We start from the raw sequence: 20,209 nt of genomic DNA on the forward strand, positions 1-20,209 counted from the left end.
ATCATCATCATCATCATCATCATCGTCGTCTAACGTCTACTTTCCATGCTAGTATGGATTGGACGATTTGACTGAGGACTGGTGGACTAGGTGGCTACACCAGGCCCCAATCTGATTTGGCAAAGTTTCTACTGCTGGATGCCCTTCCTAACGCCAACCACTCTGAGAGTGTAGTGGGTGCTTTTACGTGCCACTGGCACGAAGGCCAGTCAGGCGGTACTGGCAACAACCACGCTCGAAATGGTGTATTTTACGTGCCACCTGCACAGAAACCAGTCCAGTGGCACTGGCAACGATCTCGCTCGAATGTCTTACTGGCAACGCGTTGGTAATTTTCCACTACTGGATGCCATTCCTGTTGTCAACTCTACTGAACCAGATTTTGGAGCACAACGCAATCCTCTCATCAGTTAGCTCATCTTAGACCATCCAACTCATTCCACATTGGACAAGCACCTTCCAAAGCTTGGACTGGCCAAAGCCTTGTGAGTGGATTTTGGTAGACAGAAATGAAATAAGCCTGTCGTTCATGTGTTTGTGTCTTCTTGACATTGCCTAATAATTGTATGTATGACTGCCACTGTCATACAATGTCATTCTTTTCCAATTATACTATGAAAACATGTCTAGAAAACGTTAGCTTGCTTTGGAAACAGGTGAAAGTTTGGCAACAAGAAGGATATGTTTGTAGAAAATCTGCCTCGGTAAACTCTGCCTGCCCCAGGTAAGCATAAAAAAGTGGACGTTAAAATGATGATGAATACAATGAATAGGTTTTCTATTGATCAAACAACTGGAACTTTCATTCATGGTTTACCATAAGCACTTAATCAGCTATCTGTTATTGTGCTGTATATTTGCTCCAGTGGATTTACTCAATTACTCAACAACTTCAAAAACCTCTAAAAAAAAGAAAATAACAAACAACAGGATTCTGTGAAACGAGAAGAGAGATTAGTAGTAATCAGCTTGCTGTTTTACCAAATTTATCTCAGGTTCTGAAAGCAAATGGCCCTACTTTGGATCTATGTTCTCTTCAAAAGTCAAAATTCCTTATTTAACAAAATAGTTGTCAAAGCAAAAGTTACTGTTTCAAACGTAGTGAAAAGCTTTGAGCTTTCACTTCAAAAACTTTAATCACTAACCCTATTGCACTCTAATTTGAGCCGATAAAGTAAAGCTCTCTCTCTCTCTCTCTCATCAACACAGCTACTTTGTCTTTCTCGCTTACAAACGTACCTCTCTTTCTCCTCACCAACTCTTCCTCTCGACTGCTCTCCCTTTGTCTCGTTTACTCTTCCTCTTTCTCTTGACTACCCTCTCTCTCTCTCTCTCTCTCACCCTCTCACCCCCAGATTCTTTTTTCCCCTTCTCTTCTCTTCGTTCCTTTAGTTTCCTCTCATCCCCTCCTTTTTCTGTCTTTCTGTTTTTGCTCTCCACCACCAGGATTTCAAAAAAGAAAAAGAAAATTCAGAATCTGAAAGACAAACATCTAAAGCTGTTGACTTTCTTTCTTTTATTTATTTATTATTATTACTATTATTGTTATTATTATTATTGTTATTATTATTATTATTATTATTATTATTCTATGTGAACTTTTGAGGATACCCTCTCCATCTCGGACAGTGAGCTAATATAGAAAAAATCTTGCACTAAATAACTGCTTCAGTTTTTTTTCTTTTATCCTCCCCTGCTCTACCGCTCTCACTCACTCTCCCTGTTTTCTCTCATTCCCTCGTCCCCTCCTTCGCTACTTCCTTCCTATCTTCTGTTTTCTTTTTTCCTTCTCTTTCTCCTTCGTTCTCTCTGTCTATTTACCAGAGCTCACATTTAGAAAACTTCAAAAGGACCGAGTTATTTGAGTAGGATTGTTGCTAATTTCTTCTCCTTTTCATCTTAAATGGCCTACTGCTTTTTATCAATGGCCAAACCTTTTCTATTTTTTTCCTTCCTTTCTTTCTTTTTCTTTTTTTTGTTTAATGTCTGTGTTTTATTTTTATTTTATTTTATTGTCTGCCTCTGTGTGTGTCCGTGTCCGTCCTGCTCTGTGTATGTCAGTCTGTCTCTCTTTTTTTTCTCAAATGATATTTTCATTGGCTTGCTTGCTTTGCTTGTTATAATAGCTTTACTACTGGCTTCTTTCTGAGCGAAAAGAACATTATCATTCTTGATAATCTTGGCTTGCCTTTTTCTCTCTGTTGCTCTTCTGACTCTCTCTCTCTCTCTCTTTCTGTCTCTCCTATCAGCTCTGTCTATCGTTATTTTGAAACTTGATATAATGTTCCTGAGACGGAGAGAGAGAGAGATGTCGGTTTGGTAAGAGGTTCCGTAATCTTTCGCATTGCTATTCCCAATGATGGAAAGTCTGCTCAGAAATTGTTTGTAATCTGTTGACGGTTTATGTTTGTAGTAAAGCTGATATTAAGTTCTTTTAGATAGTGCTATACACAACTTAACACATCCGCCTTATTTTAATCTCTCAACGTTCTTTTATAAAGCGATATGTTTACTTTCATCTGCTTCATATTAATTTCCATAATAAACCCAACTAGTTTCATTGATCTCTCCATCTCTCCTTTCTCTCTCTCACTGTCTCCTACTGTCACTCCCTCCCTCTCTTGCCTCTCTCGCTCTCTCTGCTCTGGCCTCTCTCTCTCTGCTATTGACGCTCTCTTTCTCTCTACTCTTGCCGCTCTCTCTCTCTCTGCTATTGACGCTCTCTCTCTGCTCTTGTCACTCTCTCTCTGCTCTTGTCACTCTCTCTCTGCTCTTGTCACTCTCTCTCTGCTCTGGCCTCTCTCTCTCTCTGCTATTGACGCTCTCTTTCTCTCTGCTTTTGCCGCTCTCTCTCTCTCTGCTCTTGCCGCTCTCGCTCTCTCTCTCTCTCTCTCACTTTCTCACTTTCTCTCTGTTCTTGCCGCTCTCTCTCTCTTTGCTCTTGCCCCGCTCTCACTCTCTCTTGCCTTTCTCTACTTTTGCTTGTCTTTCTCTCTCTCTACTCTTGCCTTCTCTCACTCTTTACTCTTGCTTTCTCTCTCTTGCTCTCTATTTAGTCTTGCCTCTCTCTCTCTCTCTCTCCTTTCTCTTTCATTCCCTACTATTACTTTCCTTCTAATTAACTCTTTCACCATAAATCCTTTTCTCGTTTTGTATTTTATTTCAATCCTTGTAGCGCACGCGCGCACACACACACACACGTCACCTTGGTGTGGTATTTCATCAGTTTTTAGCAACATTTGAAGAATTCAAAGCAAGAACTGTTTCACCAAATCACTGCAATCTTTCTTCAGACAGTTCAAAAAAAAATTCAGCTCCTTTTCTTTCCAATTTTTACCTCGCTGTATCTCTCCCCATTTTCTGTGTGTGTGTGTGTGTAAAATACTGTCTTATGTATATGTGTGGCGGTGCAATGGCCCAGTGGTTAGGGCAGTGGACTCGCGGTCATAGGATCGCGGTTTCGATTCCCAGACCGGGCGTTGTGAGTATTTATTGAGTGAAAACACCTAAAGCTCCACGAGGCTCTGGCAGGGGATGGTGGTGAACCCTGCTGTACTCTTTCACCACACCTTATTCTCACTCTTACTTCCTGTTTCTGTTGTGCCTGTAATTCAAAGGGTCAGCCTTGTCACACTGTGTCACGCTGAATATCCCCGAGAACTACGTTCAGGGTACACGTGTCTGTGGAGTGCTCGGCCACTTGCACGTTAATTTCATGAGCAGGCTGTTCCGTTGATCGGATCAACTGGAACCCTGGACGTCGTAAGCGACGGAGTGCCAACAAAACAATATGTATATGTACATAAATGTGTGTATATGTACACTTTACTAGAAATAGTAGTCATATCTTCCCTGAAGCTACACTGTTTACAACTTAACTCCTCAGCATTTAATACGGCCATATCGGATCCAAATATTCTACCTGTTTTATGTTTTTGAAAAAAAGCCTAACCAGATCCAGCCTCTCACACCTACCCTACAATGTCATTCAAAAAGTGTACAAACACACCATTGAAATCTCGAAGTTACAACATAATGTATGATGTGAATAAATAAACAATACATTTGACAAAGAAATACAAATGTTAAACGCTTAATGTCTGCTCAATCTAATAAAGAATTGCAGCCAAACCTTTATCAAACTGTGTAAGTGATCACCTTGGTGCAGGAAAGGTCACATTGTGTTGTTGTATACCTCTAAAGACGTGGTGTGGTGAGTGTGGCTGTAGTACCTTTGATTATGGGTTGTTGATCTGGGTTTCAGCAAGACACTTGTTCTTGTCCCTCTTCACACTTGGAAAAGTCCACCTCTCTCAATATTGCACCACCCACTCTATCAAGGGCCTTGCTAAAGCCACAAAAATAGCACCCACTACACTCTGTAAAGTGGTTGGCATTATGAAAGGCATTCAGCCATTCTAAACCTTGGCAAAACACTGATAGCCAACACAGCCTTCAGGTTAGTCGAACTGTCTAACCCATACCACCATAGAATATGGACATGAAATGATGATGTCCACTAATTATAGGAATTTTCCATTACTAGAAGGAATTAAACTGCTGGAATTATATTTACTCCTGCCTTCTTTCTCTCTCTTTAAGTATAGATTGTGTATCAGAGAAAACTGATGGTGATCTTAGTTGATGTGAAGAACCTGACGTTTCAGATTCTTGTCCTTTATCAGAGAGGGAGTGTGTGTGTGTGTGTGTGTGTGTGTGCATATTCCCCGCATTGAATAATTTCAACCAAAGTCAAAACAAAATGTACCAGCATTGAAAGATAACAAACACTTTTATATTCTTTATGAAAAGATTCATGGTGCTCTTCATGTAGTATTTCTTGTCCATTGTCTCAGTTAATTTTGCTATAAAACTTCTTGTTTAGCATTTTATACATTTAGCATATCACATTTCACTTTCTTCTGTGGCATCTTTGCAAGTTACCAACTACATTTCACTTTAATCTATTTGCTAGCTGAGGAAACCTCAACAAAGTCTCTTAGCTTGCTGGAAATAACAGCTAAATATCTCATTACACTTAAAAAAGGGGGAAGACACATGTTGAATAATGTAATCCTAGGTACATTTTTCCTGAAAGCAAGATGGTCATAATGGGGAAGCTTTTGATTATTGATGTGGTGAACCCAGCCATGTGGTTGCAAAATGAGTTTCTTTCTCCCATAGACATGCCTTGTTTTAGGAATATTTTGTGCTGTCTTATTTTATATTTTCTTTGATGTGTATGTGTGTAGTTCTTTGTTTTACCTCCCTCAGGTACTTGATTAAAGTAATGAACCTTATTTGAGTAGTTGAACAACTTAACAAAAGTTCAGAACCATTCCTGTTCTGAGGATCTTGCCTTATAATTGCCTAGACTTAGGTCCATTGTGAGCCTTGGGATTCACAGGATTGGAGTTTAACCCATTTTCCATAGTGTATAAGTAACTGACATTACAACACTCCCATATGAACAGGACCCTGATCTGTGACGGGGTTTAACTTCCCAGCTATTACTGGAACCAATTTACAGCCGAGTGGACGAGAGCAATGTGAAATGAAGTGTTTTGCTTCATGAACACAATGCGCCACCTGGTACAGGAATCGAAACCATGATCTTAAACCATCCTAACCACTAGCCCATATGCTCTTTTCTCTTTTATTTGTGTCAGTCATTGCACTGTGACCATGCTGAGGCATTGCCTTGAAGATGGTGCCTATGCTGGAGCATCACAAATAAATCAATACCAGTACTTATTTTTTAAGACTGGTACTTATTCTCTTGGTCTATTTTTCTAGACTGCTAAGTTACTGGGACATTAACAAACCAACACTGGTTATCTGGTGGTGGTGCCGGGGCCAAACAAGGACAGATGCACTCATACATGTGATTGGCTTCCTCACAGTTTCCTTCTACCAAATTCACTCACAAGGCACTGGTCAACTCTGGACTATAGGCGAAGACACTTGCTGAAAGTCCTGTGCAGTGGGACTGAACTCAAAGCCATGTGGTTGCAAAGCAAGCCTCTTAAACCACACAGCCAATTCCTAAACCTATACTCTTTATTTTTGTTTCAGTCATTTGACTGCGGCCATGCTGGAGCACCGCCTTTAGACGAGCAAATCGACCCCAGGACTTATTCCTTGAAAGCCTAGTACTTATTCTATCGGTCTCTTTGGCCGAACTGCTAAGTGACGGGGACATAAACACACCAGCATCGGTTGTCAAGCAATGCTAGGGGGACAAACACACACACATATACATATATACGACGGGCTTTTTTCAGTTTCCATCTACCAAATCCACTCACAAGGCTTTGGTCGGCCCGAGGCTATAGTCGAAGACACTTGCCCAAGGTGCCACGCAGTGGGATTGAACCCTGAACCGTGTGGTTGGTAAGCAAGCTACTTACCACACAGCCACTCCTGTGCCTAACTGTTATTAAATTTAAAAAAAAAAATTTTAACTTGTTTCATTTAAGGTAATTGGTGATTGAGGTTATTGTAGATTCAACGCAAGAGAACTGAAGTACTCATATATATATAATATACATATATATATATATATATATATAATATATATATATATATATATATATATATATATATATGTGCATGAAGCTCGCTGTCCATTATGCTGTTCTCTTTATAAATAGTGTTATTGCAATTTTCAACATTGTCAGTATTCTGCTGAATTCAACAGAGATGCAGAGGAAATTGAATCTCACGATTAAATAATAGTGCAGGATATTTTAACTTTTGTGTATCTGTTTGATCTTTAATAATGGAAATGTTTTCATATAGTAACAGTATTCAATTTGTGAGTCACATCTATATGGTGGGGGGAAAGGGAGAGGGTGTTTCTTTTTCTTCTTCTTATTTTTATTATTATTAATAATGTTATCCATGTTGGTTGGCCATGTAAAACTAACATATAAACTGGGCCAATGGGAGAATTTGTAGCAATAAGATAAGCATTGTTGTAGTTGTTGTTGTTTAACTCCAGCTCAGCTCTGATTGAGCAGAGAGCAAACCTACGTTCAAAGATACTCCAGCTTTGACTGTTTTTTTTTATTTATTTAATTAATTTTTTTTTGTTTTTGTTTTATGGTAGCAAATTGGCAAAGCTGTTTAGAGCATTGGACAGAATGCCTCGTGGTATTTGTTGCAACTCTATTATTTGTTCTGAGTTCAGATGCCACTGAGATCAACTTCCGTCTTTCATTTTGTTCAGGGCTCAGTAACATAAGTGCCAGTTGAGCATTGGGCTCAATGTAATCAACTTAACCCTACCCCATAAAGTTACTGGCCTTATACCAAAATATGAAACCATCATCATTATTATTATTAAGGTGGTGAGCTGGCAGACTCATTAGCACACTGGGTGAAATGCTTAGCAGTATTTCACCTATCCTTACATTCTGAGTTCAAATTCCGACAAGGTTGACTTTGCCTTTCATCCTTTCAGGGTTGATGTAATCAACTTATCGCTCACCCAAAATTTCAGGCCTTGTGCCTATAGTAGAAAGGATTATTATTATTATCATCATCATCATCATAGCAATGAACTGGCAGAATCATTAGCACGTCAGGCGAAATACTCAGCAATATTTTGTCCGTCTGCATGTTCTCGGTTCAAATTCCACCAAATTTGACTTCGCATTTCATCCTTTCAGGGTTGATGAAATAAGTACCAGTTGAGTACTGGGGTCAATGTAATTGACTACCTCCCTCCCCTAAATTTCAGGCCTTGTGCCTATAACAGAAAGGATTATCATTATTATTATTATTATTATTTTCTATGTCAGCCAGCCATGTAAAACTAGCATATACTAAGCCATATGGGAGAACTTGTAGCAATAAAATTAGTGTTGTTTTTGCTGTTGTTTAATTCCAGTTTTGACTATCTTATTTGTTATGATGGCAAATTGGTAAAATTGTTAGTGCATATTCGTTCTGAGTTCAAATGCTGCCAAGGTCAACTTAGCCATTCATGTCTTGAGAGGTTACTAAAAAAAAAAAAAAAGTAAAGTACTTATCCTGAATAGTCAACAAGCAGAACTCTAGGAAAGTCAGACTGGATACTTAGTGGTATTTGTTCCAGCTCCTTTGTATTCCAAGTTCAAATCCCACCATGACCTACCCAGAAGAGGTGATAGGCTGAACCAACATCACCGCTATTTGGCATCTTGGTTGGGGAGGTGCACAGTGCTTTAGCAGCAACCCCACTTGCAAGTGTTCTGGTCAAGTCTCCTCTTTGAGGAATTATTCTTCCTCCAGTCTTGAAGGTCCTTTAAAGGGTTTTCCGTACTACCTTGCCTCCTGACTAAAAGACTTAACCCTTTTCATACCAACCTTCCCAAGACTGCCCCTGTTTCTGTGATGCAAACTTAAGGTGGTGAACTTTTGAAGAATCGTTTGCTGCAGCATTTTGTCCTTCTTTATATTCCAAGTTCAAATTCCACCAAGGTTGACTTCGCCTCTCATCCTTGATAAAATAAGTATCAGTTGAGCATTGGGATGTCAGTATAATTAACCAGCCCCTTTCTCCCAAAATTTCAGGCTTTGTGCCTATGGTAGAAAAGATTCTGATAGCAATTTCTGATTTTCAAGTGGTTTATATTAAAACCTTCCATCAAAATTTCGTGTTAATTTGTTCCAGACACCAACTACAAAGTTAGTTTACTAAATTCTGTTTAATTTACCAAATTAATTGAAACGAAAGGTAATGTACCTCAACAGTTATATGGTAGTTTAAAAAAACCTGTAATTTAGGGAAAATTGAGTAACTAGCTATAAGGTTCTTTTATTGGCCTCTCCTTGGTATGCCTCATTTGTTAACGCACATGTACCTACATATACTCACATACAATATGCACTCACACATACACATACAGAAACATCTGCACATGTATGAATTTATCATTGGTTAAGAAATGAAGCTAGTATGGTCTGCTGGATGTGTAATGTTCAGTGTGCATACACGACAGTGTAAACGCTCCCAAGAGAAAAGTTGGACATAAGAAGCATCAGATGTGGTATGCAAGAGAGACAGCTGCGCTGGTATGGTCATGCGTTGCGTATGGGTGAGGACAGCTGTGTGAAGTGTCACACCGTGACAGTGGAGGGAACCTTTAGAAGGGGTAGACCCAGGAAGACATGGGATGAGGTGGTGAAAATCGACCTTCAAACGTTAGGCCTCACACAGGCGATGACAAGCGATCGAGACCTTTGGAGATTTGCTGTGCTTGAGAAGACCTGGCAAGCCAAGTGAGATTGTAGCCATGACCGATGCCAGTGTCACATAACTGGCCCATTTAAAAGTACCCTTCAATCATCGGGCAATATGCTGTGCTTAAGAAGACCTGTTGAGTCAAGTGAAATTACAGTCGTAGCCAATGCCAGTGCTGCTTGACTGGCACGTAAAAAGCACCATTCGAGCGTGGCTGATGCCAGTGCTGTTTGACTGGCACGTAAAAAAGCACCATTCGAGCGTGGCCGATGTCAGTGCTGCCTGACTGGACCCCGTGCCGGTAGCACGTAAAAAGCACCCACTACCTTCAGATTGGTTGGCGTCAGGAAGAGCATCCAGCTGTAGGAACCTTGCCAGATCAGATTGGAGTCTGGTGTAGCCTCTTGGCTTGCCAGCCCTCAGTCAAACTGTCCAACCCATGCCAGAGCGGACGTTAGATGATGATAATGATGCTAACAAAATGTTGTCCCTGTCTTAGAATTTGAAACATCTAACAGCAGAATGATGGCACCATCAGACAAATATATCTTGAGTGACAAACTAAGAGAAATGTTCCTTTCTCTCTCTTTACCTCTATGAAGGGGAGGAAAAAAAGACTTTTTTTTTAAAGATATTCGATATTTAAGTATAAGCCCTTAAATAGAATTTTTATGGTTTTTTTACTCCCTTTTTCCCTTTGTTTTTTTTTTTAAATTTTTTTTTTATTGAACTCATTTAGTTTCCTCAATTGTAATATCTTCCATCTTTCCAAAACACTACAAAAAAAAATGGAAGGAATTCCTCCCTTTTTAATTCATTTTCATTCCTCTCCTCCCTCTTTTTTAGGAAATTAACATGTGTGTTCTGTTGTTTAAAAGCAAGGGAGATGACGGATAAGGTGGGAGGGGAGAAACCAACAAGTGTCATGTTGGCTGTCTGTGTCTTTTGTCCTTATGAATCTTCACCTCCCACCCCCACTCCTTCCATGTTCATCATCATCATCGTCATTGTCTCATTGTCACAACTGTTTCTGCTACTGTTTTTGTTTCTTTAACTTTTTTATTTTATTTTTATAAAGAGAAATTATTAATTAACGATTCATATCAAGATCGTTAATCTTCACGAGCCACATTTTCTGAACTGCTGTTCTATTTAATTTAAATCTATTTTTCAATGTGTTTTACTTTACTTTACACACACACACACACACATACACATGTATGCATATCTCTAAATGCATGTGCGTGCGTGTGTGAAAGGAGTGTGCGGTTGCGGTGTGTTTTAACTGTGCTTTTATTTCATGCAAACACATACACTTTGATAACCAACCCAAGCACTCCTAACACACGTATGTGTTATTATTTGTCAGTTTTGTTTTGAAATTTACTTGCAACTCATTTCTTTCACCCTTCTATATAATAATAATAATAATCATTGGTGGTTGGGTTTTCAACCCCTCTCTTTGCCCCCCCCCCCTCTATCCATATATACACACACACATTTTCTCTTTCATTGTTCTCTTGGCTTCCATCTTTCAATATCTCCAATTTTTTTTTTAATCTTTTATTTATTCATTTATTTATTTTTTTTTTTAATGAATATCAAACAACAAACTATCCAAGCTTCCAGCTTTGTGAAAATAAATGTTTTCTCTGTAATGGGATTCGGTAAGACAACTTCAAAGTAAAACCAGGGAATGCTGGGAGTTATTAGATGTTTTACGTGTTTATTATTATTTTTTTTGTTAGTTGCTTTTGCAACCTCCCCCCCCCTCGTTTCTTTTTGTAGAGGTTATGGAAGTGGAGGCGGCAGAGTGGGAGGGAGAGAGGGAAATTTATTAATTTTATTTAATTTTTGTTAAAAAAAAAATTTTTTTCATTTAATTTTGTTTCTTTAAGGTATATATGCATCAAATGTTTTATTCATAATTCACACAGATGAAAACATGCATGGGTGCACATAACAAAGTTTAGATTGCAAAAGAAAAGATCCTACTCTCCCTAACACTCCCCGCACCACCCATTCACCCACACATGCACCTCTATTTAGAAAATGAATCCATACTTGTTGCTGCTGCTGCTGCTGCTACTACTGCTGCTACTGCTTCTATTTGATTAGCATTACTCAACTCTTGACTTTACTGCCAATGTCATCTAGATGCTTAACTCCACTTATCTATCAGCCCTGCTCCCTCCCTCCCTCACACACCTTTCTATGTTGCTTCCTTCTTTCATTCATTCATATATATATATATAATGTGTGTATTTATGCATGTATTAGCAACAGATTGGTTGGTGATGGATGGGATGCGGAAATGGAAGATTTTACTTGTTGACTCACTTGTATCTGTGATGTCTCCTCCTTTTACTCCTGCATACACTACTATGTCTCCTGCTGCAGCATAGGCTAGAGACTAAGGTGTCTGTGTGTGTGCGTGTGTGGTGGTGGGGGGTGGTTTGTATAGAAACCACTTTTACACCATAAAACAAACACATTGCCCAAAAGTTGGCATATCTTAATTGGTAAATTTAATGTCAGTTCATTCTGGTTCTTTCAGATAGCAAAAGCATGAAAAAGGAACTTTAAAAGGACTATATACAAGTCCTTTTAAAGTTTCTATTACACACACACTCACACACACAGATCTGTGTGTGTATATGTGCGCGTGAAGTAAGGTCAATTTGTCTAGCATTTCCCTTCATGTTTTCAGATCCTATAAAGCAACCTTTAAAGGATATGTGCAGCTGCTGTATAAAGTAGATACAAAAGTTATTGCCTCTTAACTCTCCCCAAAGAAATTCTTGCAACATCAAGAAAATAATTGTGAGATCTAGCCTTTTTTCTTCGTGAATGTCCATAGTTTACATATGTGTTCTCCAAGACTGAACAGGGTGAAGCTATAATACTGTATCCCAAATGTGATACCTTTTTTTTTTGATTTTGTTTATGAATACATGAGTACGTACCTAAGTGACAAAAGTCATCGACTACTTCTAAGCTGCTATCCAGACATCTGAGAGTATGTTTCATGTGCCTTCTTGGTGCTTACAGCATGAAGAAGGCACATGAAGGTCTGCTACATATGAAATTGTCCTTTTCTCTACCTCCCTGTGATCCTGCAACACTTCTTATGCAGCAGTTGTTTACACTATATGGAAGTCACGGACCTTACTGATTCTAGATTTTTAACTGAGTGCCTGGAATATTTCTAAATCTACTGCCAGTTCAGCTATAAGAACCTGGTAAACTCACTACTAAATGTTAAATTCACGTTGCTGACTATCACCTGTACATGATGTGCATGGCCCTCACAAATCACTCAGCTAGCTCTAGTTTTCTTTGCAAGTACCACATTACCGAACCTTCTCAGAGTCAAAACATATCCCAAGTGCAGTAGCTTACTCCCAGCTACGTAATTCTCCTGACATTGCCTCCACTTGAAGAATTCGTAGTACCTCTTGCTAACACAAAGCCAAACTGCATCACATTTTGTTTTCCTGGCTGACGTGTTTATAGTCAAGATCTGAATCATTTCTCATTTGATTACCAACACTATTGTGGAGGCGCAATGGCCCAGTGGTTAGGGCAGCGGACTCGCGGTCATAGGATCGCGGTTTCGATTCCCAGACCGGGCGTTGTGAGTGTTTATTGAGCAAAAACACCTAAAGCTCCACAAAGCTCCGGCAGGGGATGGTGGCGAAACTTGCTGTACTCTTCCACCACAACTTTCTCTCACTCTTACTTCCTGTTTCTGTTGTGCCTGTAATTCAAAGGGGTGAGCCTTGTCACACTGTGTCATGCTGAATATCCCCGAGAACTACGTTAAGGGTACACGTGTCTGTGGAGTGCTCAGCCACTTGCACGTTAATTTCACGAGCAGGCTGTTCCGTTGATCGGATCAACTGGAACCCTCGACGTCGTAAGCGACGGAGTGCCAACAACAACCAACACTATTAGACAGGTTGGAGGACCATAACTTTCACTCATGCATTCCATTTTGGCATGATTTCTATGGTTGGATCCCTTTTCTTTCAATTTTTCTTAGCCTCTGTTAGCTTCTATAGCACTGTCTGTGGGGTTTTACCACCCCTGTATTACCGTCCATCTGGATGGAACCTTGTACCAGCCACGAACATAGTTTGTATCATTCAGTCTTTATTCCATCCTATCATGTATTCAAATAGAAGTTCTTGATTGTTATTAAAAGACTCTTTCAACTTCCATATCTTCTTTTTCCATATTGTCTTGTGTCTCTAAATCCTCCGAAGCTATGTGTATACTTTGGTGTATATATGTTGCACATATTTTTAAGAATATTACATTAAACGTACAAATTTGGAATGAAACACAAATGAAAGAACCTCATTGACGAGGAGGATTCATATTTCGTGATGATGACTGAAATTTTCATGATAATTTAATGTTCATCATCCATGATGGTTTTTGTTTTACCTTTTTGGTACCAAGCCACCTGAGACTACCTCTGGTTCTTTGATGAAACAACTTCCTGTTTTAAAACAATCTAAATCAAAGCTTCTATCAGTTCTGTGTTAATTTATGTTTCAAACACCAGGTTTAATAATAAGTTGTTTGACTAAATTATTCATAATTTTTCAAAATTAATTGAAGCACAATAGATGCACAATAAATGCAGGCCTGGTTAAGAAGTTTGTTTCAGGATAACATTAGGGGGTTTGGTTACACTGTGTCTACCAATTTCTCAACATATTGGGTTGATCAATCTCTTGTGCATGTATGTATGTTTGTTTGTTTGTTTGTGTGTGTGTGCACACGCCTGTGTATGCTTGATATATATATATGTCAATTCTTTACAGCTGTTTCCAACAAATTTTTTAATTGATTAATGGATGTGTTATATCATTATAAAAACCATTTTCTTCAGATGAATACACAAACTACATTATCATTCAGTACCCATGTTTGTACTTGTCTATAGTTGTTGTGCATGTGTATGTGAATATATTTGTGTATGCTTGTATCTATATATTTCTGTGTGCTTGTGTGAATGAGTTTTTTTTTCCTTATCTTCAAGTGTGCCCATTAACTGTAAACAAGGCTTACTGTTAATTGAGGCAATGTCCTTTACTTGCAGTCAACCATAAAAGCATGTCCGGGTTTCTTGACATGTTTCAGCTTGTTGCACAATCTTTTAATTTCACAAAAGGTATTATTCACACAGTGTGTTTGTTTCCAGTTTGCTGCATAATCATGTCAGAGCTGTTCAGTGTTCAATAGACAACCGGATTAATTACCTTGCATGGAAACAGATGAGGATTGGCAATAGGAAGAGCATCCGGTCATAAGAAAATCTGCCTCAATGAATTCCATTTGACCCAGGCAAGCTTGGAAAAGTGGACATTAACACAATGTTGATAAATGTATGTCAACAGAAATAATCAGCATTTAACATTTTCCATGCTGGCATGGGTTGGATGGCTTGACAGGAATTGCATGAGGTTCCATCATCTGTTTTGGCTAGGTACCCTACCTAATACTATCCACTCCACAGTGTACTGGGTGCTTTTTGTGTGGCACTTTGGTTTTAAGATGTCACTGCTGTTATGGTGGGTGGGTCTTCTCAAGTACGGCAATGCACCATATATCTCAGTCCTCTGTCATCTACTTTGTAAGGTTCAGCATTATGAGATCGTCCTCCAAGTAGTTCGTCCTACATCCAGTTGTCCATCTGATATGTAAATACCAAGTATGAAGAATAAAGGAATACAGCTTTCAAAGTGTAGGGTTTATATATAATTATATCTTCATAGGCATGCACATGTGTGTTTGTGTATGTGGATATATACCTATTCTTTTTCTGTGTGGCTGGTCCCTTTTTAATCAATGACCTGCAAATGGCAGTATCCCTTGAAAAGAAGGAAGCATTGAAAGACATGGTTTTTAGTGCATAGTACCAAGAGAAAAGGATAAGTTGATCATGGTTGAATGCTTTTGATTATAAGTGTACTCGATCAGGGATGGCCTGGTGCAAAATAGCAACTACAAAACCAATGAAATGCAAAATTTACAGTATATATATATATATATATATATATATATATATATATATATATATATATGTGTGTGTATGTATGTATATATATATTCATCTACCATTGATTGTTGAAAGAAAGAGTACTTGATACCATATTTTGCCTCCTGAGTTTCGCCTGTGGAAACGTAAGGTCTTCGGGCAAGTTATGATTGACCATTAACTCTCATAACTTGTCTGAAGGCCCTGTGCTCTCACAAGCAAAACTCAGTGGCTAGGGACTAACTTGACCAAAAGGAAAAACAAAATGTGTGTTTGTGTGTGTGTGCGCGTGCATGCTTAATTCTGATACACTCTCTCCTTATCTATCCTTTCTGTAGAAGAGTATAATAGGCTTGAACAAGACTTCTTCCATTTTTCCTGAACACAAATCTAATACATTGTTTGTTTGTTTTTTTTCGCTTTTTATTTTTGGACCACACACACACACACACACACACACACACACACACACACACACACACACACACACACACACACCATTATTGTCTGCCTTCCCACTTTCCAGACACTAAAAATATTAGTGGATGAATTTTCAAATCTAATTTTCATTTCGTTTTTATATCTCGCTTCATCTCTTCATTTTATCTCTACTTGGTAATTTTGATTGCGTACAAGTCTTTTTTTTAAAAAAAATTTTTTATTATTCTTCATTATTCAAATTTTTTTTTCTTATCGTTTTAAATATAACTTTTGTTTTCGTTTTCAGTTTTTCCTTTTCTTTTTTTTTTCAAAAACAACTCTTACATAAAACTGCTCATGAAAATCCCCCCCCCCCTCTTCTATAATGTTTATGGACAGTCATCAGCTATCATAGTTGTCGATCACTCCCCCCCCTCCCTTCCTATAGTAATTCTATTTTCCACTGGCCTTGTACGCAAATGATAATATATAACAAGATGAAACATTTTTGTGCACTCTGTAACCCACAAAAGAAACGTACTGCCTGTCCGCTTGATTTGCTCCTTCACAAGCATCACAGAAACAACTGAAAGCTTTGATGTTGGAACCAATTTAATGTTCAAAATTTGTATATAGCATCCACATGTACATACTGCTTGTTTTACAGGCCAGGGTATGCTTGCGTATGCACACCTGCTTTTCGTGTGTGTGTTTGTTGTATGTGCCTATGTTTTTGCACGCATGTCTATTTGGTTTTCCTTCTTTATTTTATTTATCTATTTTTTAATTAATAGACCAACATTACTGGAGAATAAATAAATAAATAAATAAATAATTTTGATCTATAGGCTAGACTCTCTTAATATGTTTACTCTGTTGTTTATTTGCTTCAAATAATTCTCATAATGTAAATATGTTCAGTGAAGAACATATTTGTAGGTGTAGGGAATGAGGAAACAAATAACTGGTGTTTAGTTAGCAACGTGTTGTTGAATTGGTTGAGTAGGCAGTTATTGAAGTGTAAGGACTACTAACCAAGATATATATATATATATGTGAGTGGATGGATGGCTGTGTGGTTCCCAACCATGTTGGGTTCAATCCCGCTGCATGGCACCTTGGACAAGTGTGGCTTCTATAAAACCCTGGGTTGCCTACAATGCTTTTTTGAGTAGATTTGGCAGATCTTTCTGATTTGGCAGATGAAAACTGAAAGAAGACTATATATATATATATATATATATATATATATATATATATATATACATATATAGTAGACGGAACTGAAAGAAGCCCGTCGTATATGCGTGTGTCTGTGTTTGTCCCCCCAGTTTCGCTTGGCGACCGATGCTGGTGTGTTTGCGTCCCCGTAACTTGGCGGTTCGGCAAAAAGAGACCGATAAAATAAGTACTAGGCTTACAAAGAATAAGTCCTGGGGTCGAGTTGCTCGACTAAAGGCGGTGCCCCAGCATGGCCACAGTCAAATGACTGAAACAAGTAAAAGAGTGTATATATATATATATATATATATATATATATATATATATTGGGTTTGTGGGTGTGTGGGTATGTAATGTGTGTGTGGGGGGGTTGTGTAGCAAGTATACTGATGTCTAGAAAAGACATCAGTATACAAGCTAGGTTGTTCTTGCCAGTCTTCTGTGAAAAATATGTCTGGCTACGGGAGAATATTGCATTGCTTGGAAACAGGAAGGTCATCCAGCCACAGATAGTCTTCCTTGTCAAATTCCGTCTGACTCCTGCAAGCATAGAAAAGTGGACATAAAATGTCTGATGATGGTGATAATGATTGTAAAGAAATTTCTCTCATAGTTATTATCTATGGCCTTACACTTGGTTTTATATATTACAATTATAATCAGTTTGTTGTCTTTAGGAAGTAGTCCTATGTTAAGGTTGTGCTTTTGTCAGAAGAGCTTGTTGGTTAGTGAGGCCATAAATGATTATGAAGGCTTTAGTTAAGTCTTGCTTATGTTTAGGGAGAGTGTGGTGTGGTGATGTTTTCCTGATATGAGCAGGGCTTGAGTTCTCTTTTCTCTCTCTCTGTTAAGAGAAAAGGTTGGCATGGCTTCCACTGAGGGATGCTGTCAAGATCTCTGTTTATGTCTTGGCAATTTATGTTTCTCTTACAGTCTTAGCCATTTCAATTCTTATAATGTTAGTAAATACAATCTCTATGGCCCATTTTCCCATGCTTGCATAGGTTGGATAAATATGTTATTTGAGGCAGTGTTTTGTTGCCAGTTGCCCTTCTTGATTTTTCAAGTAAGAAAAACACAAGGTGCCCAAATACTTTGTTGTCCAGGGAAACTGATAGTACCACTGCCACCGCAATCTGTATGAATTCACTGTTATTGTTTCATGAAATACTAATTATCTTTAGTGCTACCCTGACTTATTTTTCTTTGTTACTATCAGTGTTTCTTTTTCTTTTGCAGCCAACTGGATACATAAATGAAGGCACAGCTATGTCAGAAGGATGAACAAAAGGAGTTTACAAACAGTGAGTGAGGCCCATGAGAAGTTTCATGAAAACTTACCACGTCCACCAGTTCCTGGCAAGGAGAATGAAAATTACAGGCAATCATCTTGTACCGGTTGCAAGACGTCAAGTCCTTGTTGTGTTGCACCATGTACCTCCGCCTCCTGCAAAGATAATGTCTGCATCTCAACGTCTGGTAGCCAGGCGAACAGAGCAGCTGCTGGTACAGCATCTGGACCACAGTCGTTGGCATTGTTCTCTGGAACACCACACCATGTACAGCAGCGACTGAATGAAGCTGCACATTGCAGCTCAGGTATTTCTACAGCAGACTGCCCAGACACTAAAGAAATGGATGCACCGGAGGGTAGTGCAGTCAACACTCCCCCCTATGCAGAAACAGATGCTACGACGCCCCCTTATTTGAAGTGGGCAGAAAACTTTGATAATCTTTTAGATGACAGTGATGGGGTGAATCTTTTACAGACATTTTTAACGCAAGAAACCGGTGCTGCAACTATGTTGGAGTTCTGGTTTGCGTGTCAAGGTTTAAAGAATCCTGCCCGTTCCGCAGGAGAAATCCCTCACCTCATCAAAGTAATACACAAGAAGTTTCTTCGAGGGGATTCTATACCATTCATTAGCTCGGAAACACGAAAAGAATTAACAGAACGGTTAAAAAAACCTTTGATGCTAGATCAGTCAGTTTTCGACGGTGCGCAAGAAGAGGTTTTGAATTATCTTCGGAACAATACATACCCTTTATTTTTGAAATCTGACCTGTACGTTCAGTATGTACAGCAAGGTGGAAAGAGTCCAAAGGGTAGTAGCAATTCGTCCAGTGGTTCTAACAGTGTGCGCCCTGTATCGGTGCCACTTCCTACTCTACCTGAAGATCAGGAACTTAATACTAGTACAGTTTTGCAATCCCATTCTGTGATTCCCGGACCATTAATGAAACCGCCCAGTAATAATTTTAGGTATTCTCGACTGGAGTCTACGTCATGGAGAACAGAGACAATAACAGGGTAAGTCATTTATTTTTATTATTATTGTATGTATGCATATATTTTAAAGTGGCAAACTGGCAGAATCATTTCCATGCAGGACAAAATGCTTAGCAGCATCTGGCCTGTCTTTACATTCTGAGTTCAAATTCTGCTGAGGTTGTTGACTTTGTGTTTCATCCTTACATGACCGATAAAATGAGTACCAGTTGATGTAATAAACCAGCCCCCCCCTCCTACAGAATTTCAGACCTTGTGCCTGTAATAGAAAAGATTATGATTATTGTTGTTATTGTTGCTGTTTTGCCTTTGTTTCAATTTATGAGCTGCAGCCAAGTCCCAACAAGAGACATCAAGGGACAGTAAGTTTTTTGCATGTAAAGATGCAAACAGGTGAGGTGCCATGCAATTGAAAAACCTGATGTCAGTGTTTTTAACTCATTACCTACCAGTAATCTCATATGAGATCACTTAAAAATTACAAATTTCGTAATTATCTGTCAATATTTACACATATCTAACCTTTTTGCTATATCTACTAGGTATATTTCTCTGATATTCAAATGAGGTTTGCTAATTTTTCACCCAATATCTCGCTTATTTCTATTTGAAATGTTATTTTGATCATTCCAGCTTGTTTCTAAGGCTGTTTTATGCTAGAAATCAGTTTCATAAAAAAATTCCAGTTAATAGAATTATGGTAGGTAATGGGTTAAAAATAAAAAATATATCTGTATGAAATTTATAAAACTGAATGAATAAAATTGCATATACACAGAGATTATTATTATAAAGATGGCAAACTGACAGGATCGTTAAACACACCAGACAAAATGCTTAACAGCATTTTGTGTATCTTTACATTCTGAGTTCAAATTCTGCTATGGTCAACTTTGCCTTTCATCCTTTCATGGTCAATAAAATAAGTACTAGTTGAGCACTGGGTCTGATGTAATTGACTTACTCTCTGCCCTTCTTGAAACTGCTGGCCTTGTGC

General features: G+C 38.5%; 1 protein-coding gene across 8 annotated transcripts in view; it reads left to right on the top strand.

Annotated features, from left to right (window-relative positions):
• Positions 1–20,209, top strand: part of LOC106867786 (axin-1) — a 214,702-nt gene that overhangs the window by 110,963 nt on the left and 83,530 nt on the right. For all 8 annotated transcript variants that reach the window (XM_089346991.1, XM_089346994.1, XM_089346993.1 and 5 more), the window contains one exon: positions 18,162–19,233. In XM_089346991.1, the coding sequence (XP_089203117.1) occupies positions 18,203–19,233 (1,031 nt within the window). In that variant the 5' untranslated portion in view covers positions 18,162–18,202. The remainder of the gene's footprint in view (positions 1–18,161; positions 19,234–20,209) is intronic.

This window comes from Octopus bimaculoides, chromosome 2, assembly GCF_046866305.1.
Source record: "Octopus bimaculoides isolate indiv1 chromosome 2, ASM4686630v1, whole genome shotgun sequence".
NCBI lineage: Eukaryota > Metazoa > Mollusca > Cephalopoda > Octopoda > Octopodidae > Octopus > Octopus bimaculoides.